The 23,973-nt window shown below is 43.4% G+C and overlaps 1 protein-coding gene across 2 annotated transcripts in view; it reads right to left on the reverse strand.

Moving 5' to 3' along the window:
* EMCN (endomucin) overlaps positions 1-23,973 on the reverse strand; it is a 672,183-nt gene that overhangs the window by 41,436 nt on the left and 606,774 nt on the right. For both annotated transcript variants that reach the window (XM_085635882.1, XM_085635891.1), the window contains exon 8: positions 20,211-20,315. In XM_085635882.1, coding sequence (XP_085492008.1) covers positions 20,211-20,315 — 105 coding nt within the window. The remainder of the gene's footprint in view (positions 1-20,210; positions 20,316-23,973) is intronic.

Genomic DNA, 23,973 nt, shown 5'->3' on the forward strand with positions numbered 1-23,973 from the left:
AGGTACAGGGAGAGGGGTTCCCCCATGGTAGAAACCTTGGTGTGTGAGTGTGAAGACCGCCCAGAAGAGTGTGAGTTGTGTGACAGAGACAGTCAGGTACTGTCTTGCCAATCTCAGGAGAGTGGTGTGGGGTACTTGTGTGAGGCACTGGAGGGTGAGGCAAACGGTAGCTTGGTTAACAACTGTGGGGGGCTGTGTGATTCATTTGTTGGAGAGCATATTTTAAGTCCCTGTTTTCCAGAGCTATGCCAACACCCGGTGGAGTGTGAGTTCTCTGGTCCCAGAGAGCTTACGTTGGAGGCAGACCTTTGGTTGGATGCCAAAAGGTCTGGAGAGGCATTGGGGAGTGATCCCAAAAGGAGTGGCCCAGATATCTTCCAGACCTGTGAGGTGGAAGAGGTTCAGTGTAGCCTGGTTAGGTCCCAGTGTAGTGGGAGGGGTGTAGGGGCTCACGTCCTGTCTCAGTGGAGAAGGGGTGAGTGTGGGACTGTGGGTCCCAAGGTGCCCGAAACCCAGTCTCAGGGCCTGGAGGGTTCCTTAAGGGAACACCAGGTTGGGGGCCTAGACAGTGCTAGTAGGCCATTTGAGGAGGATCTCCTAGTGTCAGGAGAACCTGGAGCCTCTGTAAACAGAGCTCCAGTGGTTCTGGTGTCTGGTGGTACCGCTCCAGTTGGGAGGGTGCAGAAGTCCAGACTGAGGGGTGAGAGGGGGATGTGTTCCCCAGTGGGAGAACCAGTGGGTCAGGGACCAGCCAGAAGGGCTGAGTCCCCTAGGAGTGACCATGGTGAAACCACTTCTGTCCTGGGGGATCTTCGCGCACTGTCAGGTGGACAGGGGCCGGGAGATCTGCGCCAGGCAGACTGTCACGAGACACATGAGTCATGTGTCACCCTCGGGGAGATACTGTGTAAGTCCCCAGAAGTCCTGGCATGCCAGGCAGGTGTGCAACCGCAGGGTTTAGTCCCTGGGTTGGGAGGCCAGGTTCAGGATCTGCCTGACCTGGGGGGAAGGAGATCTGTAAGCTGTGTCCTGACCAGTTTGGCTTCCAGGGGTACCACTCCAGTGGGGAGGGTACAGCTCTCTGGAAGGGGGTGCAGAGGGAGAGAGTCCTCGCCTCTGACCCCGGTTCACCTGGAGGGTGTAGACCCTAGGTTGGAGGGCCAGGTCCGGGGTGTCCCCCCTGACCTGGGATCCCAGTTGCAGGATAGAACCCCTGAACTGGTGGGTGAATGGTGCAGGACACCTGCCACAGGTGCCCTGACTATTCTAGAAGGGGGTACCGCTCCAGGTGGGAGGGTACAGAGCCCCAAGGAAGAGGAGGACCGGGTGTGGAACAGTCCACCCCAGCCTCCTGTCCAGCCACCGGATACAGGCCCGGGGCTGGTCGGTCAGTGCCAGGTTGTCAGACCCGACCTGACAGGGAAGGGAGTGGACAAAGGGTGCCAAGCACCTGGGGCTACTGCCCCCCACCCTCTGACGCCACAGGGGTTTGAGAGCCCGGAGAGGCATAAGGCCTGGGTCTCATCCATGACCACTGTCACTGGTCACTGCAGCTTGCTGCCTGTCTGTTGGGACACACCTGTGAGCAAGTTAAGGCTAGGTGCTGCACAGGTGGTGTCCACAGGTGAGGAGAAGAGTTCCACATGGGTTGGCTTGGTGGACCCTGAGAGTATGGATGGAGAGATCCAACCGGGTTCAGGAAGGCGTAGAACAGGAATAGTGCCCTGCTGTTTGGGCCAGTTTCCGTGTTCTATCGCCCTAAGCAGGGAATCCCATCGAGGTATCGCTTGGTCTACCCTGGCTTTAGGCTGGAAGGGGGTTGTGTTGGAAACGGCCCTTTTTGCAGGGTTATCCCCAAACTTTTTGCTTCTTCTTCCTTTATTTTTTCTGACCCGTGGTTGTTGGCAATAGAACTCTGGGCACTTTACCACTGCTGATCAGTGCTAAAGTGCATATGCTCTCTGTATAAATTGTTATATTGATTGGTTATCCATGATTGGTATATTTGTTTCACCTGTTAGCCCCTAGTAAAGTGCACTGAGTGTGCCAGGGCTGGTGATTCAAATGCTACTAGTGGGCTGCAGCACTGATTGTGCCACCCACAGGAGTAGCGCTAAAATGATGTCTTAGGCCTGCTTGCAGTGCCTATGTGCAGTCCAGGACTGCCATGTCGACCTGGCCAGTGCACCCACTGACCAGGCCTTATCCTTCCCTTTCTGTACATGTAAGGCATCCCTATGGTGGCCCTAGGTACCCCCCTGGGCTGGGTGCAGTGTATCTGAAAGGTAGGGCATGTACTGAGGTGTGTAACATGCCCTGGTAGTGAATTACAGCCATTTTCGTTTTTCACTGCTGTGAGGCTATCTTGCCCATAGGATAGAATGGGGAAGGCTGTTTACATGCCTATCTTCCCATAAGGGCAAGATAGAAAATCCAAGCTTGGTATCTCTGTGTTCAGAATTTAATTATACATCTTTTTAGCAAGATGGTTTTTAAATTCACTGTGTGAGAATAGCACTTTTTAGAAAGTAGCTATTCTCCTGTTTAACCTTCCTGTGTGCCTGTGTGCTGGTTGGCTGAAGGGTGTCATGTGATGGGCCAGGTGGCTCCAGGAGCCTGGATGAGTCAGCAGCAGGGTGAATAGGGAGATCTGCTTTAGATGGGTGGGAGGAGTAGTCCCTGGGTTTGAATAGGGCTGTCCCTGCCAAACACAAAGCTGGCTCCACCCCCTGCTGGCCAGGCTGAGGACTCTGCCTCTGCTGGCACAAAGAAGGCTCCACCTCCTGCTGAGCGTCTAACGACCCTGCCCCTCACTCTGAAAGGAACCAGGTGCTCCAGGGCAGAGCACACCCAAGAACCGGTTTGAGCAGGGGAATCCCCCCACTGAAACACAGAGAGACAAAGACTTGGAGGGGTATAAGAAGAGGACCCCAGACACCTAAACTTTAGATCACTTTGGAACTAAGAAGAAACCTCTGCCAAGGAGAAAGCTGAAAAGGACTGAAGAGGAGAAGACTGCCTGCTTGCTGTTTTGCTTTGCTGCCAAGGAGAGAGGAAGGACTTTGCTGTGTCCCCTTCTTTTGATTCTGATCTCCAAGGGCCTGAGAAGAGCTGGCTCCCTGTTAAGAAGTCCCAGGAACAAAAGGACTTCACCAACAGCTCCCCTGGAACTCTGCTGAGAGAGTTCTGACCTGCCTTGGAGTGCTTGCCCAGTCTTGGGGCCTCAGGAGGTCGTTTTGCTGTGTTTGGGAGCTGGGAAGCAGAAGCGTGAACAAGAGTGACTGGTACCCAAAGCATCATCCGATTGCGTGTCGCAAGACGAGAGTGCGTGGAAAATTTCATCGCGGCACCATCGCAACACGCAGGGTCCCCGCATCGCCGAGTGCGTCGAGCATCGTCCCGAAGCGTGAAGCTTCCTGCCATTGCGAGGGTTGTCGCAGAACCAGTTTGCGGGCCGCACCACTGCCGGTGCGTGAAAAGTCTCCAATCGCTGCGTGCGTCGACGCAGAGTCCCGTTCCGTGGCGCATCGAGAGTTGCGGCGCCGGAAGGCAACGCTGCGCCACGCATCGCACCACATCGAAGAGTGTCGCATCGAACCTGTGCGTGAAGCTTCCCCCTAAGAAACCTACGCAACGAAGGCAAAAGTCATCGCATCCTCCCCTTACAGATCGGAGTCGGCGCATCCACCTCTGCAGCGTGAAGCAGGGCTGCTGCAAAGCCTCCCCAGGATCTCAGGAGTATCGCATCGCCTTTGCAAGCTTCCTTGTTATAGCTTTTGGGAACCTTATCGCAACTACAGGTACTGTTGGGCACGAAAGTGTCGCATTTTGTGCATTGAGAGTCGCATTGTGCAGGACACTGACTTTTACATCCTGGAGTACTTTCTGCAAACTCTTGAACTATCTTTAAAGTAACCTTTTGAATTATATGTTGGTTTGTCTGTAGTATTTGGTCTTGTGAAGTTTTTAGTAAAGATACATTATTTTTCTAAAACTGGTGTGGAGTAAATCTGTGGTGTTTTCACTGTGTTACTGTGAGTGTTGGTACAAATACTTTACACATTGCCTTTGATAGCCTAGACTACTCAGGCCAAGCTACCTAGAGGGTGAGCAGGGGTTATCTTAACAGTGTATCCCCCTTTCCCTGACTAGAAGCAAGGGTCCCTACTTGGACAGTGGAACCTACCCTGCCAACTAGAGACCCCCAGATCTAACAGAGGCATATTTCAGGATTCGGTAAATTACCGAATCGGTAAAATACCGATTCGGTAAATACCGAATCCTGAAATCATATGTAGGGAGCACTCTAAAGAGTGAAAATTAGTATTTAGAATTCGTTATTTACCACCAAATACAGGTTGGTGATAAATAACGAATACCTTGCAAAAAGTAATATTTTGCAGATTTAAGAGTGCCATGTGGCAGACATACATGCCCTTAGGGCATGTATGTGCGCCACATGTGCACACATGCAAGATTCAGGGGTGCAACAGGGTGTCAATGTGACACCCTGCCACCCTTGAATATGCTCCCCCCATTACCGAATCGGTATTTACCGATTCGGTAATGAGGCATACCTTCTCATTGATTCCTATGGGCCTCTAGGCCCATAGGAATCAATGGGAAGGTATGCCTCATTACCGAATCGGTAAATACCGATTCATAATTACCAAATTTTTCCGATTCGGTAAAATTTACCGAATTATTACCTACATCACATTTACCGATTCATAAATACCGAATCGGTAAAATTCGGTATTTATGAATCGGTAAATGTGATGCTACCTACATTGTGGTAAATAAAATACATTACCGGGACTTAATTTGATACGGAAACATAATAAAATAGCTCAGTAAAATGAGAGGCAGAATCCGTGGTATTAGAGGTTCGGAATGGGCTTTATTCCAATGAACGATTATAATCGGTTGCTCCAAGTTCCATCACCACGGAGGTTCAGGAAGTGAAGTACATACATTATTGACATGAAATGACTTTTATAGATCATACATTACAATGAAGCGAATGCAATAGGCGTAACAATTGATAAGGAAAATGACGATTTATCTGCGTAACCAAAAAATGGGTGTAATAAGGAGTAAAAAGGAACATAATTGGTTATGATGTCACATATAGGTGGATCTATAAGATAATACTTGGCATAGATGCGCGCGCAGCAGCATGACGTGTGATTGACGTGCAACTAGGGGGTGAAGGGGACTTGACATTTAGCTCTACATGTGGAGACGAAAAGTCTGGGGGGTCAAGTCAACCTAATCCCAAATCATATCTAACATCCTATGTTTAAAGAACTATGTTATCCACAAAAGAAGGACTCTCGGACAGAATCTATTCTATACTGACTGTGCGTGCGTGTACAAGCGTCTAAGTGTCTACACTAAATGCGAGGGGGTAGAAATATTCCATGGTAACAGGGCTATGAATTACTTGCATGAGGACAGAGAAGCCGGGCCTTTTGCTTGGTAACTGGAAGAATGTTTACTTAAACTACTAGGCAGGAATGCATCGGCTGAGGGGGAAGCAGATAATTCGAAGGTGAAATACAGTTCTTGGCAGAGAATAGGCTGATGTCAGGCTTCGTGAGCCGCGCAGAGAATGAGACAAAGTTCATGGTCACAGACGCAGGCTCAGACTGGAGCTTTCAGAGGCAGAAGGCAAGAAGAGTTTGATGACAGAATCAGGGCCTACTTGCCTGGACTGTAAAATGGCATAAGTGAACCATATAAAGCCGGTGGCCTTTCATATTTAGGAATGGAATATCCGGCCTATTCATGGCGGATCTGACAGAGGACATGTTGACGGTGGACGCACATGTATTTGCGTCTTCATAACTGGAACTGGAGGGAACATACATGTACTTGTAACATGCACATAGAACCGTTGGGGTCCAAGATAGGGGACATAACTGACCAGAAAAATCCATATTTCCACATTCCCTCCTTGTCCCCTACTTGCCCGTTAAGAGATATCAATCTTCATTAATCCATTGATCTGTTCATATAGCATCATTTGTTCTTCTTTCTTCTTCCGGGATCTTGAATGAAAATCTTGATGTGGAATGCACGATGTGGCACACAGACCACAGATCGCTGGTCCACATTGTAGACATAGACAGCAACTGAATAGTATGAGAAGGCCAATACCTAGGAAGGATAGAACTCTCCATCCAAGGGTAGATATTATACTCCAAAACCAACCGGACCAAGTCCAAGTGCCTGGGTTCTGGTGTATCTGGCTTACAATCTTATGAAGGCGAGTTATAGCTTTATATACAGATGGCGAATTTTCTGGTATGAAAATGCAACAGCTTGATCCGATGACCCTACAAGCTCCGCCCCTATCAGCCAGGATGACGTCAAGGACAAGACGATTTTGAAGCACAACAATCCGCATAGCAGACTGCTCTTCTGTTAAATTGCCTAAGGCGGAAATAGTTTCATTCACTACTGCTTCAAGGGTTCTAGTTAATCTACGTATCAGCTTACTATTAGTAACAGTACCTATATAGGGAAAGATGCCTTTATTGAAATCTGTGTATTTTTCCCATGCTGTTTCAGTGTAATCGACAATCGGGAGATCTCTCCGCTCTCTATTGTGTACTAAATTAATATTTCTATAATAATCAGGAGGAGCTAGGAAAACAGGTGGCAAAAGGAATGCAATGTAGCAGGTACCATCCCAATCTAGAGGTAGACGCATATATGCAGTCTGACCACATATAAAGTAGGAGTGGCGATAAGCTCTGAATGAGGATTTGCCTTGATCACTGAATTCTACTGTAGTAGTGCATTTACTATGGCCCATATGTATGGAACCAACTTTTCTTACACACAATTCGCCTTTCGCTGGGAATACTGACATGGTTGGTAAAACTAGTTCAACTTCGGATTCGACATTTAGAACCATGAGATTAGGAGTAAAGTTACCTAATCCATATACTTCATTTTCTAGATCAGTTCCTGTTCCTTTGGGGCGACCCTCCTTGTCAGGGTAACAGACTTTGAATAAAACTAGGTTCAGATTTCCCCATACCCAATGGTCTTGATAAACTGCTGTGTCTGAGTCTATGGAATTGATTAAGCTGAACCATGCTCCACAGGAGCCATTATGTGTAAACGGATGTGGAAAGAATGGCAGGACTCCTTCATAATGCTGATAGGGAGGGAGCCGACCACACACCCAACAATTAGTTGCATTACTAGTCTGATGGGAATGATGTAACATACTAATGAAAGTGTTATTGCGCAGCGCAAGTCTATAAGACAATTCATGCGGGGGTAAGTCACTAAAAGAATGTTCTGCGGTAACATTGTAAACGTTTCTGGCAATAGGGTAATATATGTGCAACAATATACTTGCAGTAATTATTAAAAGACTTAAGGAAAACAAGATTATTAATGTCACTATGCAATGGCTACGCAGTGATTTACAATACGCCTGTCGTTTCAACATTTTCCGCGACTGTCCATGATTCAGGTCTAGAGGATACATGTCAGAGACAAATTCAACCGCTTCACCTTGGAGAGGACTTAAACAATCAAATTGTCTGACGTTCTAGGCCTCAATTTTACTTTATAGAGTTCGGTTTTAGTCTTTTCAACCAAAGGAAGTTTTGAATCAGTCTGTGAGGGAGTGCAGGGCACAATGTCTATATCCGAGGATAGTCCATGAAATTTCTTGATATGACTTGAATGAATCCAGCCCTTGCGGCCCTCGATCTTCACGGCTGTCCTTGTAGTGAGCAGAACCAACTTGGGTGTCTTCCACCTGGGCTCCAGCTGAGTCTTTCGGTCGAAATTTCTCACAAATACGAGATCACCCGGAACTACGTCATGGGGTTTCACCTCAGTGTTGTCGGGAAAGGCTGCAGCTACCTGTGAACGACAAGATTGTAGTGCAGACATCAAGGAAGCCAAGTAATCTGTCAGCATATTACAGTCAACATCAGTTATTTTGCGTGGTATAGGCGTCCCCCACATATTTGGTGGTCTGCCAAAGATCACCTCATACGGGGATAGCCCTGTTCGAGAGTGTGCTACCATTCTCATGTAAAAGAGTGCAACTGGTAACGCGACTATCCAGTCGACACCTTTCTCTCTGCATATTTTGGACAATCTGATTTTCAGTATCTGATTATGTCTTTCTACGAGACCTGCTGCCTCGGGGTGTCGGACACAGTGGAATTTCCACTGATATCCTAACAGAAGTGAAACATGTTTCATTAGTTCGGATGAGAACGGCTGGCCGTTATCTGAGTAGACAACACGTGGTAAACCGTATCGTGGGAAGAATTCTCGAACCAACTGTTTGGCAGTAGTCGGGGCAGTGTAATCTGAAACCGGGTATGCCTCCGTCCAGCGGGACAGAGCGCAGACAACTACGAGAACATATTTGAATCCTCGACATCGTTCCATCTGGATATAATCCATCTGGAGTACTTCAAAAGGGTGATCAGGAGGATGAAATCCACCCTGTTCTACGGGAACGCTTTTTCCTGGGTTAAACTGACAACAGATCATACAGGTACGGACCTTTTGTTTGGCTGCTGCTCGCAAATGTTTATTGAACCAAATGTGTTGAATGCTGTCTAGCATAGCTTTTTCTCCGAGATGTGCTGGACTATGTGTAGTGTTAATTATAACTTGGACCATTGAATCAGGAAGGAACCACACAGACTTTTCCTTCATCATCCATCCTTGGTCCGTTTGGATCCCTCCTAATTCAGTCCATTTCTTTATTTCGTCTGGTGTAGCATGTGTCTGTATGTCAATTACGTCAAGAGTAGGATCTTTAACTGTCATACAATGTGTCGGCATCGGGACTATTGTCTTTGTCATGTCGGATGTTTGGGTTTGAGCAGTCTGTTTAGCTGTTCTGTCGGCTAGATCATTGCCTTGAGAAATGATATCAGTAACCTTCGTATGAGCCTTACATTTCATAATTGATATTGCAGTAGGTAGATGTATTGCATCTAATAAGGCATGAATGAGGGGTCCGTGCTGAATGTGGGCACCGTGGGAAGTTAAATAACCTCTCTCTCGCCACAGCACGCCGAAGTCATGTACAACTCCGAATGCATAACGTGAATCAGTGTATATGTTGACTTTTTTACTTGTGGCTTGAATACAGGCTTGTGTCAGAGCGATGAGCTCTGCGGCTTGAGCTGACAAAGTATTTATACGATTAGTTTCAATGATTTCAGTATCTGTTGTGACTGCGTAAGCAGCCACCAACTCTCCTGTATTTGTTCTCATACATGAACCATCTACATACAACGTCAGGTCTGGATCTGACAATGGGACATCGGTTAAATCTTGTCTGGGTTTCGTCGTTATAGTAATAACTTCAATACAGTCATGGGCTAGTGGGTCTGTTCCGGTTACTGGCAAAAGTGTGGCAGGATTCAATGTGTTACAGCGTCTGATTTCTATATGTGGCTGAAACAATGTAAGCTCGTACCCTGTAAGTCGTGCTATAGTCAAGTGTTGTGTTTGCGTTCTATTTACAAGAACCTCTACTGCATGCGGTACTTGAACTGTCAATGGATGTCCTAACACTATGGCATCGCTTTGTCTGATTGCTAAAGCTGTCGCTGCCACTGATTTTAGGCATGCAGGCAAAGCCTGAGCTACTGGATCTAATGTGCTAGAAAAATAAGCACATGGTTTGTGTGCTCCTGCTTGTTCCTGTGTGAGTACTGACAGGGCAGTACCTTCGCGTTCTGTAACAAAGAGTGTAAACTGTTTTCTGTAACATGGTGTTGCTAAAACAGGTGCTTGACATAAAGCTTTCTTTAGGCTTTCAAAAGCTTGTGTATGTTCCTGGGTCCAAGGGAGAACAGTCGATGTGGCTGCCTCCTGTGTTGTCAACTGAATGAGTGGTTTTGCTAGAAATGCGTATTGCGGGATCCACTGTCTACAGTATGAAGTGAGGCCTATGAAAGCCCGCACCTCCTTTTGTGTCTTGGGTATTTGCATGTTAGCTATTAACTGAATGCGGTCGGGTGTAAGCTGCCTTCCCTCCTTGGACAGCGAGTGTCCAAGATAAATAACTCGCTGGACACAGAATTGCAGCTTAGAAGGGGACACCTTGTGCCCCTTTTCGGCTAGAAATTGTAAAACTGTCAGTGATGCTTTTTCACATTCGGGTTCGCTTCGGGCAGTGATCAGCAGATCATCGACATATTGAAGCAGAGCAGTGTTAACTGGCATGTGGATACTGTCAAGTTCTCGTTTCAGTGCTTGGCTATAGATGCTGGGGCTTTCTGTAAATCCTTGAGGTGCGCGTGAGAATTTAAAGCTACGTCCATTTAAACTAAATCCGAATAAATATTGACTTTCCGGATCTATTGGGACGCTGAAAAAGGCATTCTTGAGATCGATTACAGTAAAGAATGTCGCTTCGGAATCAATAGCTGTCAGTAATGACGAGATATCTGGGACCACAGGAAATTGTGGCACAATGCATTTGTTTAATTCGCGCAGATCAATAACCAATCGATATACTGGCGGGGCCTTTGGATCTGTTCGTTTAAGAATCGGAATTATTGGTGAATTACATATATTGGAGTCGGTTTCTACAACCACTCCTTGGGCAATGAGCTCGTCAATGATTTGTAGTAAAGCCACTACAGCATCTGGTGGTAACTTGTATTGTCGCATTCGTGGTAGCACCACTCCTGCCTTTAATGTGACTCGATATGGTGTAATATTCATGCATCCAACATCAGTAGGGCCTTGTGCCCATAGATGTGTAGGTAAAGTCTGCAGTCGGGGATCCATGTCTCTAGACACATAATGACCTTTAAAATCACGTAAAAACAACCTTACTCCTTCCGGAGAACAACATATTATGGCTCCTAGAGCTTTCAGTGTTTTTATTCCTAACAGATTTTCTGGACATGATTTAGTAAGTAATAAATCTGTAGTTCGGGTCAAAGGTCCTATCATAAGTGGAAGAGGCTGTGATACTTCATTAACAATAGGTTTTCCTGAAAAACCAAGGGAAATATTCTGTGAGCCTGAGAGGGGTGCCCCTGGAACTTCACTACGTTTTATGGTTGTTCGACTTGCCCCTGTATCGAGTAAAAATTTTCTGTCTTGGCCTAATAATTCACTATGTACATAAGGTCCTTCTTGATCTACAGGGATCTCGATAAGGGGTAAGTCAACTTCCCTCTCTAGGCTGGTTCATGCGTATCGTTGGTAATCAGGATAGTCGTACTGTGCGGTCTGGTACAGTTGTCGTGTCGTGGTTTGTGTGGCAGCAACAGGCAGCGCTGGTGCAGCTGGCACAAACTGCACAGACTGGGGTGGAGCTGGCATGGACTGTGCATGTTGCAAGGCTCCTTGTTCATTCTGATCCTGTCTAGGTGGCCGTGGTCTTTCTTTTGTATTACCTATGGCGATATTATGTTTCAAAACTGGACAATCGTGTACGTAATGACCTGGCTTTTTACAATAATTGCATGTCCCTTTTACAGGTCCGGCTGAATCACCGGAATGTGTCATACCCTTTTTATGTCCTTCAGCTGGGACTGTCTGAGAAACTAACATTTTCATTTTCGTGTCTTTCATGCGTCTGTGTTCATGTTCTTGTTCCTCTCTAATTCTATTGTGATGGTATTGTAACATTTGTAACATTTGTGATGGAGTGTTACCTTGCCAGGTACTCTCGAATTTTAATACTCTATTCTTTACCTGGGGTAGAGCATTTTCTACTAATTTTGTTACAAACAGATGTGGGTATGATTCGCTACTTGCCTTTAGGCCACTATTTATACCAAAACATTTTTCAAATCGGGCATAGTAATCACTAGTGTCTTCATCTTGCTTCTGTTTACAGGCTGAAATTGTACCCCAATCTTCCTTTTTCGTAGTTAATAAACGTGGCAGTACCTGTACTAGTAAACTTGGTAGTGCTTTAGTTTTATCCCCAAGTCCTGCTCCTGCAGTTCGGGCCTTTTCTTCCGCTTCTAACACTGACCATTCTATCTTTTGGTCTCCTACCTCCCACTCTTTTTCCTTGAGTTTCTCATAAATACCAGCAGGCATCAATACCTTTAATATTGTCATAATGTCGGGATAGGTATACTCTCCCATGAGTAACATGTCTTTAATTTCTCGGTGAAAACCCGCTGGGTCTTTGTCATGACTGGGTACCACTTTCTTCATTTCTAACAATTCTATTTTTGATATGGGCGTATATACAAATACGCGTTTAAACTCGTTGTCCTCGCCTTTTATTGGGTGCACTTCTCGTAAAGGATTCTGTCTATCCATGTGATACGTGGTCCTTTCCTTAATGGGTAATGAAACATGTTCTGAACATACAAAAAGAATATATTGCTTTCTTGATTCTAGAATTTCTTTAATTAATTTAGTACCTGAACTTCTCCATCTATTCATGAGTAATTCAGTCAATATATCAGGTAAGGGACCAGGGTCCGAATGCTGACTCTGATATAGTATAATGAGTTGTTGAATCATATAAATCCCAGCTAACCGCTGTTCATCTGGGGTGAGATTCAAAAATGCGCGTGCTACTGTATCATCACTATATTTTCCGGGACTGTCCACCCAATGGACAGCTGCCCTAGCTAAATCTTGTTCATCCATAGAATCGAGGAAATGATAACCCCTTCGTTCTCGGAGTAGTTTGTCGGCGGCTTGGAACGAATGCTCGTTAGACCTGATGTTAATTATAGGTATTTGGAAATTCCTGTTATTATCTGGACATATCGGACGTATCGGGTCAATAGGACGTCTAGTACTATTACAAGATCTTCTTCTACCTACATAGGCTATAGTTTCTGACTGTCCTGTGGGCAGTCCTGATGCTTCTTCCTCGCTTTGTTCGAACTGATCTACCGCTAATCTTTCTTCGTGTAGGCGTTCTATTTCTTTACGGATCTTTCGGCACATGGCTATTATACAATTTTGTTTATCATGTCTACCTTCTGATATATTCTGGCTCCAGCGGGTAAGAATTTGCATTGCTTCCGGGTCTACCCCCGGTCGGTCTTCATTTCTGATCACACAATTTATGAGGAAACGTAACAGTTCCCCCTGTATCTCCACTTTCTGGTATTCCATAGCTCTGTTAATACATTCTGGATCTCGCCCTGTTTGGACAAAATGGTATATTTTATCTAGATGCGCAGTCATTCCTGGTAACTTCCCTAAGTACACTGCGGCTCGTCTGATACGCAATGATGCTAGGGTCATTTCGTCCTCTTTTCCGGGCACAGGGTCATATCTGCAATCTATAAGAAGTTCCTTAAGCGTACGGGCATTAATGAGTTTGGGTGTACGTGAATGTCCTGACTCTTGAAAAGTAAGTTTATTTATTCTGGGTGGCGTAGAAAAAATGTTACTAGCACCTCCCGTAGCCCCATCTGGGGTGTCGGGTGTGAAAGGATTCGTTGAACGTGACACAGCAACTATAGGTGTGGACACAGCTATAGAAGCAGCTGTAGGAACAGATGTAGAAACAGATGTGCTTGTCGGAACTCGTTGCTGTAGAGATACGGGTACCGGATCTTGGCGTTGAGCCTCCCTGATAGGCGGTCTATGTGGGGCGGAATTAGCATACTCGGGAGCTGCGTCATCTAAATATGAAGAAAGAAAAACATCTTCTGCGGTTCTAGGATGCCCCTTAGGATGTACCTTTATTGGAAATAATGGGGTTGGCAAGTCTTTCGGTATCTCTGGAGTAGCCTTAGGTAATCCTTCGGCCAGAAGGGGATACATACCATTCATAAGGGCATTTCTTTGTCTGTCTACTTGTTCTGATTTCACTCGGATACCTTCCTCAATTAATAGATTTTCTCGAACTTTATTGGAATTCTCTTTACTCTTCTCCTCCTGTCTACGTGCTTTTTCTGTTCGTCTATGTGATTCTTTACGCCATAACTCAATGGCGTCTTTCTGTGACTGTCTGACTTTCCTTTTCCATAACTCTTCTTCTACTTTCATGATGCACTCTGCATCCCAGGTTCCCGCTGTGGGCCATCTCTGACTTTCTGGTAATCCCTTGGTGTAGTCTACCCATAAATCAAGAAATAATATAGCGTCTAAGCCATGTTTATGATACATAAAGTGCCCTGGAGTGTCCCTAGGAGGAATAGGAACGGCTTCTTCGAGTACCCCTTTTCTTGTAGTGATCTGTCTTAGTTTCGAAAAGAACGGCATATTGGCAACTGATCCGATACTTAATCTTGAACACACTTAATACAAAAGCACAATAATGAACAACCATTCATACCACAATATGCAGGACGTTTTTAAACACATTAAACATTAAACATTAAACCTTTAACTGAAACAACAATGATGATCGTCTGCATAACTAATCACCAAGCATAATTCTTGACAATAACTAGATACTTCGGAAATACTTGATATACTGCTAAACAGTACATATACACTGCTAAAACAGTGCAGACCGGATTTGTGTACCCAAACCCGTCTTGACCGGCACAACCTATGTGCACGTCAGAAAATGCCTCCCCAGTAATGGTACTCACCGGGTAGCTTCGGAAACGGAAGGCCTCGGAAACCGGACTTGGACCGGACTGGACTGGACTCGACTCGTCGGAAACTGGACTCGACTTGGGACTTCGGAAACTGGTGGGCCTCTGTATACCTCGGATCTTGCTCTCTCAGCTAGGCTCTGGTCGGGATACTTCGCACTTCTCACCGCCTCGTCTGGGTGTTGATCGCAGCCTCAGTCGCCCCCGCTTGACCGGAGGGAGATACAGGAAATCCTGCTGGTACGCGTTATTGTCCGTCCAGCTGTGGCAGGAGACCGGGCCTGCAACTCACCGCCGGCGCGTGAGATGAGAAAGTGTCCCTGTTCGGGCGCCATTCATGTGGTAAATAAAATACATTACCGGGACTTAATTTGATACGGAAACATAATAAAATAGCTCAGTAAAATGAGAGGCAGAATCCGTGGTATTAGAGGTTCGGAATGGGCTTTATTCCAATGAACGATTATAATCGGTTGCTCCAAGTTCCATCACCACGGAGGTTCAGGAAGTGAAGTACATACATTATTGACATGAAATGACTTTTATAGATCATACATTACAATGAAGCGAATGCAATAGGCGTAACAATTGATAAGGAAAATGACGATTTATCTGCGTAACCAAAAAATGGGTGTAATAAGGAGTAAAAAGGAACATAATTGGTTATGATGTCACATATAGGTGGATCTATAAGATAATACTTGGCATAGATGCGCGCGCAGCAGCATGACGTGTGATTGACGTGCAACTAGGGGGTGAAGGGGACTTGACATTTAGCTCTACATGTGGAGACGAAAAGTCTGGGGGGTCAAGTCAACCTAATCCCAAATCATATCTAACATCCTATGTTTAAAGAACTATGTTATCCACAAAAGAAGGACTCTCGGACAGAATCTATTCTATACTGACTGTGCGTGCGTGTACAAGCGTCTAAGTGTCTACACTAAATGCGAGGGGGTAGAAATATTCCATGGTAACAGGGCTATGAATTACTTGCATGAGGACAGAGAAGCCGGGCCTTTTGCTTGGTAACTGGAAGAATGTTTACTTAAACTACTAGGCAGGAATGCATCGGCTGAGGGGGAAGCAGATAATTCGAAGGTGAAATACAGTTCTTGGCAGAGAATAGGCTGATGTCAGGCTTCGTGAGCCGCGCAGAGAATGAGACAAAGTTCATGGTCACAGATGCAGGCTCAGACTGGAGCTTTCAGAGGCAGAAGGCAAGAAGAGTTTGATGACAGAATCAGGGCCTACTTGCCTGGACTGTAAAATGGCATAAGTGAACCATATAAAGCCGGTGGCCTTTCATATTTAGGAATGGAATATCCGGCCTATTCATGGCGGATCTGACAGAGGACATGTTGACGGTGGACGCACATGTATTTGCGTCTTCATAACTGGAACTGGAGGGAACATACATGTACTTGTAACATGCACATAGAACCGTTGGGGTCCAAGATAGGGGACATAACTGACCAGAAAAATCCATATTTCCACAACATATGGCCCCTAATGTTTTACCACAGTTTTGGCATTTTTCAAAGAGATAGTCCATTTTCCTACTTTTTTTTTGCTTTCAACCTACTTTCAGTTTGTCATACAAACCAGTGTGAAACCCATGAGTGATCCAGGAAAGCTATACAGTTCTGAAAAGTAGACACAATTTTTAATTCAGCAAGGGTCATATGTGTAGATCCAAAAAAACTAGCGTTTGAAATTAATAAAGATTGAAAATAAGTGGGAAAAAACTATCATTTCTGACAATGTTTTCATCTGTAACTTTTTGTCATAATGACCAATTTACAAAAGCAATGTACCATTATGTTTGTTAGACCCTTTAGGTTGTGGGCAGATGTAGGGTTTGTAGGTTCTCCAGGAATGCATGGTACCCGGAGCCAACAACTGAGCTGCCCTGCACAATGATTTTTCATTATGTACTGAGTATAGAGCAAATCAACTGGGGAAATATGTAGAGTGAAAAATAGGTATCTTGGTAACCTATGTGTTTCTGAAATGGGTAAACATATGGAGTTTAGGAGTAGTGGTTATTCGCACATCTCTCAATTTATGAGTACCTGTAAGATCATATGCTTTGGAAGATATTTTTGAAAATGTCTTCTTTCTTTAATCCAATTGGTAATAATAAATATCCTACCAATCTATGCTTCCAAGTGTCTTCGAATAAATGTGGTACCTCACTTGTGTGGTGAGGCCTAGTACCTGCAACAGAAACAGCCCAAAACGCAACATGAATACATCACATTTTTCCACTCAAAACTGAACCGTTTTTTTCAAAGTGGGTAGCTGTGGATTTTGGGTCCTATCTCAACTGGCACCTAGGGAAACCTAGCAGACCTGTAAATATTTTAAAACTAGGCACCTTGGGGAATCCAGGATGGGGTGGCTTGCTTGGCTCTCACCAGGTTGTTTTACCCAGAATCCCTTGCAAACCTCAAACTTTGACTGACAAAACGATTTTCCTCACAATTACGTGATGGAAAGTTCTGGAATCTATGGGGAGCCACAAACTTCCTTCCACCCAGTATTTCCCTACGTCTTCTGATAAAAGTGGTCCTCCACTTATGTGGGTAGGCCTAGTGCCCGCGACAGAAAGCAGCCTAAAACACTTCATGGATGCAACACATTTTTCCATTCAAAACTGACCCATTTTTTACAATGTGGGTAGCTGTGGATTTGGGGCCCTAGCTCAGGCGGCACCTTAAGAAACGAGCAAACCTGTATATTTTTTAAAACTAGACATATAGGAGAATCCAGGATGGGGTGACTTGTGTGGCTCTCACAGAGTAGTTTTACCCAGAATCCCTTGCAAACCTCAAACCTTGACAAAAAAAACATTTTCCTCACATTTCTATCATGGAAAGTCTGAAATCTGTGGGGAGCCACAAATGTCCTTCCACCCAGCATTCCCCTAAGTCGTCTGATAAAAATGGTACCTCACTTTTGTTGGTAGGCCTAGTGTCAGAAACAGGAATGGCCCCAAAATACAATGTGAAGACATTAACATTTCCTGTTACAAAAATGATCTGATTTGGCAATGGAGGTAGCAGTGTTCTTTTAGGCCGGGGATCGAGAACCACGAATGGAAACCTGTCAATCCCAGATATTTCTGAAAACTAGACACCCAGTGGAGTCCAGGGTGGTATGTCTCTTGTGGATCCCACAAAGTGTTCTTACCCACAATGTTCTGCAAACCTCAAACATCGCCTAAAAGTGCACATTTTCCTTGCATTTCTGTGATGTAAACTTCCAGGATCAGCAGGAATCCACATAATTCTTACTGCTCAGGGTTCTCTGACTTGTCTTGATAAGAAATGCTACCTCGCTTGTGTGACGGGGCCCAGGGCATGCGACAGGCAAGCGTCAAATCAAGGTCAATGGGAGTCTCTTGGAGTGACTCTCATTGAACCCGGTTTAATTTGTGCCTGTCCTAGTGCTGGGAGGCCTTCAGGTAGCAATGCACAATATAAGACATACAGAATGGAATTTTATGCGCACCTTTCCATAAAAACAACATTCAGAGCAACAGTCAACATGCATAATCATAATCTCTGTCAATGCTTGCTCTGTAGGGCTCTGGACATGATTTAAGAGTTTAGAGGATGGGTTACTCCACCACAAACACAGCAAATATCCTATCTGCTTTACTACAAATGCCTCAGAATGTAATCAGTGCCACTGGAATTATTGAACAGTGCAGCTACCACATCTTTTACATAAGTATACATTTGCATCATTTTCCACCTAATCCGTCATCTGCTATATAATCTGCAGATTTTAGCAAAAATAAGTTGTTTTTAGCTCTAACGGTTTAAAAGTTACTCCAAACGCACCGACACGTTTTGCCATGCAGTGGAAGGCCCTTCATAAAGCAAGACTAGTAACCATTCAGTTGCCTATTGCTATTTTTTGTGTTAAAATGGTGCTAGTGAAGAGCAACCAATGCCCAGGAAGTGTCAACAAGTGTAAAAATGACAATATAATGAACTAATACTATCAAAAAGTGGGCAGCATTAGGCTGCATAATTTTGCTTTTTTGGCGCATAATTTACTCAACCCTGCCACATAATTTGACTCTTCCCAGCTGCATAATTCCAGTGGCGCTAGATATAATGTACTTGCAATAGGGTAAACTCTAAATGAGGCTCTCTGTCTTTCAACTGAAGATACTGGGCCATCCCATGTTGGTATTGTATTCCAAAGTGTCATAGAAAAAAACAATTTGAAGCCTTCACGAGAGACCCATAATAGTAAGAAAAGCTCTCTCGTTCTGCTTGCAGAGATGTAACTATAAGTGGGTTCTTTTACAAGGAAAAGATCTGTGGTTTCCAGTAAGAAAAAAATTAGGCATCTCTGCATTTGTATTTCATTTACTTATTCTTTCAGTTTTTAAATTTTCATGCAGGTTATTTGGGTAATGAAACGATATAGTCAACACAGGTTAGTTCAGTTTATTCAGGTGTAGGGTTCTCTCAGATAGTAGAGTACAGAGTACAAAGGAAACTGTTGTCTAATAGTGTACCTAGTGAGAAAAGCGTTGTAGTACATACTGGCACACTGTAGTTTTGTTACGTCTAATATTATATCCCTCACATACAGGTTAATCAATTCATGTATTTCTAAAGAAAAAAATCATATCCAAAATCTTGACATTATTTGGACAATTTTTGGTGTGGTTCTTTAAACTTATAAATGCTTGAAACCTTTTTATGACATCAAAAGTTAAACGTGTACCCTTGTGGGATAAGGTTTAGGTTTTTAGGTTTATTTTTATTTGCAGAGTTACCAAAAACTATTGCAATACAAAAGTAAATCAATAAAATTGTTAATACACATAATAATACAATTACAGCTACACGTTCATGTCTGCTAAAAAAGTCCTTTGCAGTCTTTAGACAACTAAAATTAACTCTTCATAAAATGTTCTATTGTTACTTCTGTGCAGTTAGAGGTAACTACATTATCAATTTCCACCCATCTCTTCACATCCAGCCTAATGCCAGGATAGTTACAAAGTGCTTTCAGTGCAAACGTGCTTAAAGTATTTTTAAAGTGCTAATCTTGTGTTTTGTCCCAGCATGATTTACTCATGCTAGGTAAATTGGCCCCCTTTAAAATGTAAACTGCCTAATAAATACATTTTGTTAGATAGATTTACTGCATGATTGATGTAGCCCAGTACTTTAAGGGCAAGTAGTATTACAATCTTGCGGATGCACAGATTTGTGATTTGCGTGTTTGTTAAATCTTCTTTCGTTTCCTTGCAAATTTGCGAGCATGGCATTTTACTTGGAAAATGTATAGTTTGATTACTAGGTGAAAGTAGTGCATCTTGAGGCCCAGTGCTCGCTGCGGTGGAGGTTTAAAGTTGTTCCGAGAACATTTCCTTGGTTCTAAACTCATCCATTAATCTAGCACTTTTTCCCACCAGTCTAAGAAACTTCATCAGACAACAGTTCAACTGTGGGTCTCCAGGTGAAAAACAAGCCAGTACTGCTTGTCTCCTAGTGTGTATATCTCGTTGGTTAAAATTAGGTTTTAGTAGTTTTTTCCTTTTGGGATAAGTTAGTGGGTTTATTATTTGAGCTTAGATGGCAAGTCTGTCTTGTCTGAAGATGAGCACTGAAGATAGTACATTACCTGGTGGATCACTTTGACACATCTTCCATACTATAAATGAAACAGCTCCCACCAGGAGGATGGGGACCATCACAGCTGGAGCAATATATCTTGTTTTTTCAAGTGCTGCAAAAAGAGAATAACCTGTGTCAGTTCTGTAATCTTCACAATACATGTGTGTCTCAGACTAGAGTTGTTGAGGTTTTTTTCGAATTAGAAACAGAATAATTTTATTGGTGATTTCTCAAAATCAGCCTGATCCAGAAAACGTTTCGCAAAAGTCAGAAATCTAAACGTTGCACATTTTCATTTATGCATTGTGTAGAATTCTATTTTTAAGTGGATTTACAATGATTCCCCAGAGTGCCTGGAATGTCCGGATGCCTTTCATTTCTATTCATGCTCCTGTTCCTCTAAATACATCCCAGCAGACTTCACCCATTGCAGCCAAACTTCCTCACATTGGACATAATGAGCTAGAGATGCACAGTGTCAAGACCTGACTTCAAGACTCCTGAAAGTGAAACATGTTATCAGTGAACACCCAATTGTCATTCTGGAATTGGGCTTGCTGTATTTGTTCTTACATATGCATGAAGGGTGCACAGAGTTTCAAAGCTTGACCCAAAATAGTATTTTGCTCTCTAAAGCACTCCCTTACCTGGTGGAAAAACGACTAGCTTTTTTATTCCCTTTTGTTTTAATTTGGTACGATTTTTTGATGAAGTCCTAAGGCTGCTGCGTTAGCTTAGTTTATGGAAAAGTGTGTCCTACTTTTATTTAGTGGAATTACTTTTTCAACTATGCTCAAACTTTTTCTCCAGAATATTAAAATAGAAAGCTAATAGTATGACATAATTGGGGTCTCACAGTATTGGTTTGTTTTTTGTGCCAGATTATTATATTTGCGGTAATCAATAAGGAATAACTTACTAAACGTTTCTTGTGCACACAATATTGCAATAAGTGCACTGTTTTGCTCGGCCTATTTCTTTCTTGTAGAACCTGTAAGGCTTGTGCAGATGTCGGGAGGGAGGGTTTTTCTGCTCATTCTGTAAAATGAGCAGAATGAAAAAATGTGAGGAAGTGCAAAAACTGATTGTGCCTGGTTCACTGTGTGCTCCACCGGAATGAGAAGTAAGTCTATGGGCCCGATTCACAGAACTAACTTAAGACAAAATCCTAAACTTACTACCATTTTGGTATTCACAGAAGGCACTTACTCATTTTGGTATTCACAGAAGACACTTACTCACTTCGGTATTCACAGAAGTTAGGAGTCCTAACTTTAAGACTCCTAAATGTCTTCTGTGAATACCGAAAGTCTTAAAATTAGGATTTTTCTCAGTTTAGGAGTCCTAAGGTTAGGACTCCTAACTTTACAACTACTAAATTGAGAAAAATCCTAATTTTAAGGCTTTCGGTATTCACAGAAGGCATTTAGGAGTCCTAAAGTTAGGAGTCCTAACTATACTACTACTAAACTGAGAAAAATCCTAATTTTAAGACTTTCGGTATTCACAGAAGGCATTTAGGAGTCCTAAAGTTAGGAGTCCTAAACTTAGGACTACTAAATTGAGAAAAATCCTAATTTTAAGACTTTCGGTATTCACAGAAGGCATTTAGGAGTCCTAAAGTTAGGAGTCCTAACTATACTACTACTAAACTGAGAAAAATCCTAATTTTAAGACTTTCGGTATTCACAGAAGGCATTTAGGAGTCCTAAAGTTAGGACTCCTAACTTCTGTGAATACCGAAATGAGTAAGTGCCTTCTGTGAATACCAAAATGAGTAAGTGCCTTCTGTGAATACCAAAATGGTAGTAAGTTTAGGATTTTGTCTTAAGTTAGTTCTGTGAATTGGGCCCTTAAATTTTAGTCAGCCGGAAAAAAAGGATGCGATTGGTTTCTGCTTAGCAGGAACAAAGATAAAAAAACAGTTCAATAAACCTTCTAGTAATGTAGCACAGTTACTGGTTAGAACTGTAGTGGCCTCCAATCCTCCATTTTACTAAATGTCCTACAGAATGAGTATATTCAAAAGTTCTTCTGTGGTGCAGTTAACTTTTTGAACCAATGCACACAATTGGTTATGATTTACAGAACTATTTGCTCACCAAAGTGTAAATGAGCAGTACAATTCAGCAGCATTTACAAAGGCTCAATCTTGCCCCATGTTCAGGAAATCAGGAATGGTTGGATTTTGCCACCAAATCTAAGCTAGCTTTCCTTACAGCTGTAAAAGTATGTAAAATTATAGTAAATGCTTAAGCCAAAGTAATCGGCTTACAGGCATTGGAGCTGAAAGTAGGGTTGCTGCAGCACCCCAGAAATACTCCTGCTGGAGTTCAGAGGGCGAATGAGCAATAAAGATGACTTTACATTTTGTGTTTATCTTGTCTCATTTTCTGCTTGTTAGAAGACAAAGGTCAAATGTCAGGCTATATTATATCAGCAATTATGTCTTCTGACAAAGTGCTCCTCATTTAGAAACTGGAGTTACTTTTATTTCTCTGACTGCAAAGTGAGAGGATTTTGTGAAAGGGATCTAGTTGGCAATCCTGCTGGAGTACAGGAAACGAATGGAAAGACTGCAGGGTGCCAGTTCTTTTTCCAACACACATTCAAATACCATAAATGAACGATACACTTATTTCAAATTATATCAGCAGTTAGGAAAGCACAAATGGAGCATCTTTTTGTAATTCTCATCTGTGATGGAAGGAAAGACTTTGGTAGAATCAAAACAAATCTAGACAATACTTGGTGATGCTCAATTGATAAATATTTGCTTAAACCTGTTTTCCACGCGTTATTGTTTTTTTGTGCCATACAATTTTACATGTAAAACTGCATGTCTGTGCAAATGTAGGTCCCATGTCTGTAAATGATAGTGGGTTGTCTCACAAGTGCTCCAAAATGCACCACCAGTCTACACCCTTACCACTCTACTGCTGAATGGGCATTGCACATTTACTACACTTGTTTTTTTGTAAGATGCTTGGATCCCTGACTTTGGTGATATATCATTAATGGCAGCACCCCCACTCTGAAAATTGATCCAGCACCACTACTTACAAGGACAGGTATGGGTGTTCCTGGCAGGGATACCTGCAAAAAATTAACATTCACAAACTTGCAAGTTTGTGGGTATTCACATATCTTTTGCCTGGTGTTTCCCACTGGAACATTTTTGGAGATTTACTTCTGTGAAGGGCTTAGAATTGTGCCAACTGCCTGATCCTGACCAAATCACTACAGTTCACTACACTGGCTACCAAGAAAATTGAGATATGTAGTTCAAAGTTCCTATGTATTGTCAATAGTGCCCTGCATTGGAGGGCCCGGATATACCTAACAAAGAGCTTCTGTTGACATCCCCGAACTGTTTGTCACCCAGACCCAAGCAGCCAAAAATAAGCAGTTTGATTTGTGATCTCCTCACTCTCCAGTGTCAAGGCAAACCGCTCTAAATTCACCCTACTATATAATTCCCGTACTTTATATTAGAAACAAATTAATGATTCCTAAAGACCTTCTGTCCTGGTACATGACTCTAGCTGCACCGTTATAATACAGGAGTGTTTGGCTCTAGAAGATTAACTTTTACGGCCTATTCACAAAAGCATTTATGAGTAAAGGAAGCAGTAATACAGGACTACTATTTGATGTAGCCTTGAAGGCCCCATAGTCTTTGAATGATATACAATGCTCACTATATTCTCCATACCATTCCCCTCGTTCACATGTCCTGTTTTGTTCTTCTTTGTCATGTCCATGAACAT

The sequence above is a fragment of the Triturus cristatus genome, chromosome 2_1, assembly GCF_964204655.1.
Source record: "Triturus cristatus chromosome 2_1, aTriCri1.1, whole genome shotgun sequence".
Taxonomy (NCBI): Eukaryota; Metazoa; Chordata; class Amphibia; order Caudata; family Salamandridae; genus Triturus; species Triturus cristatus.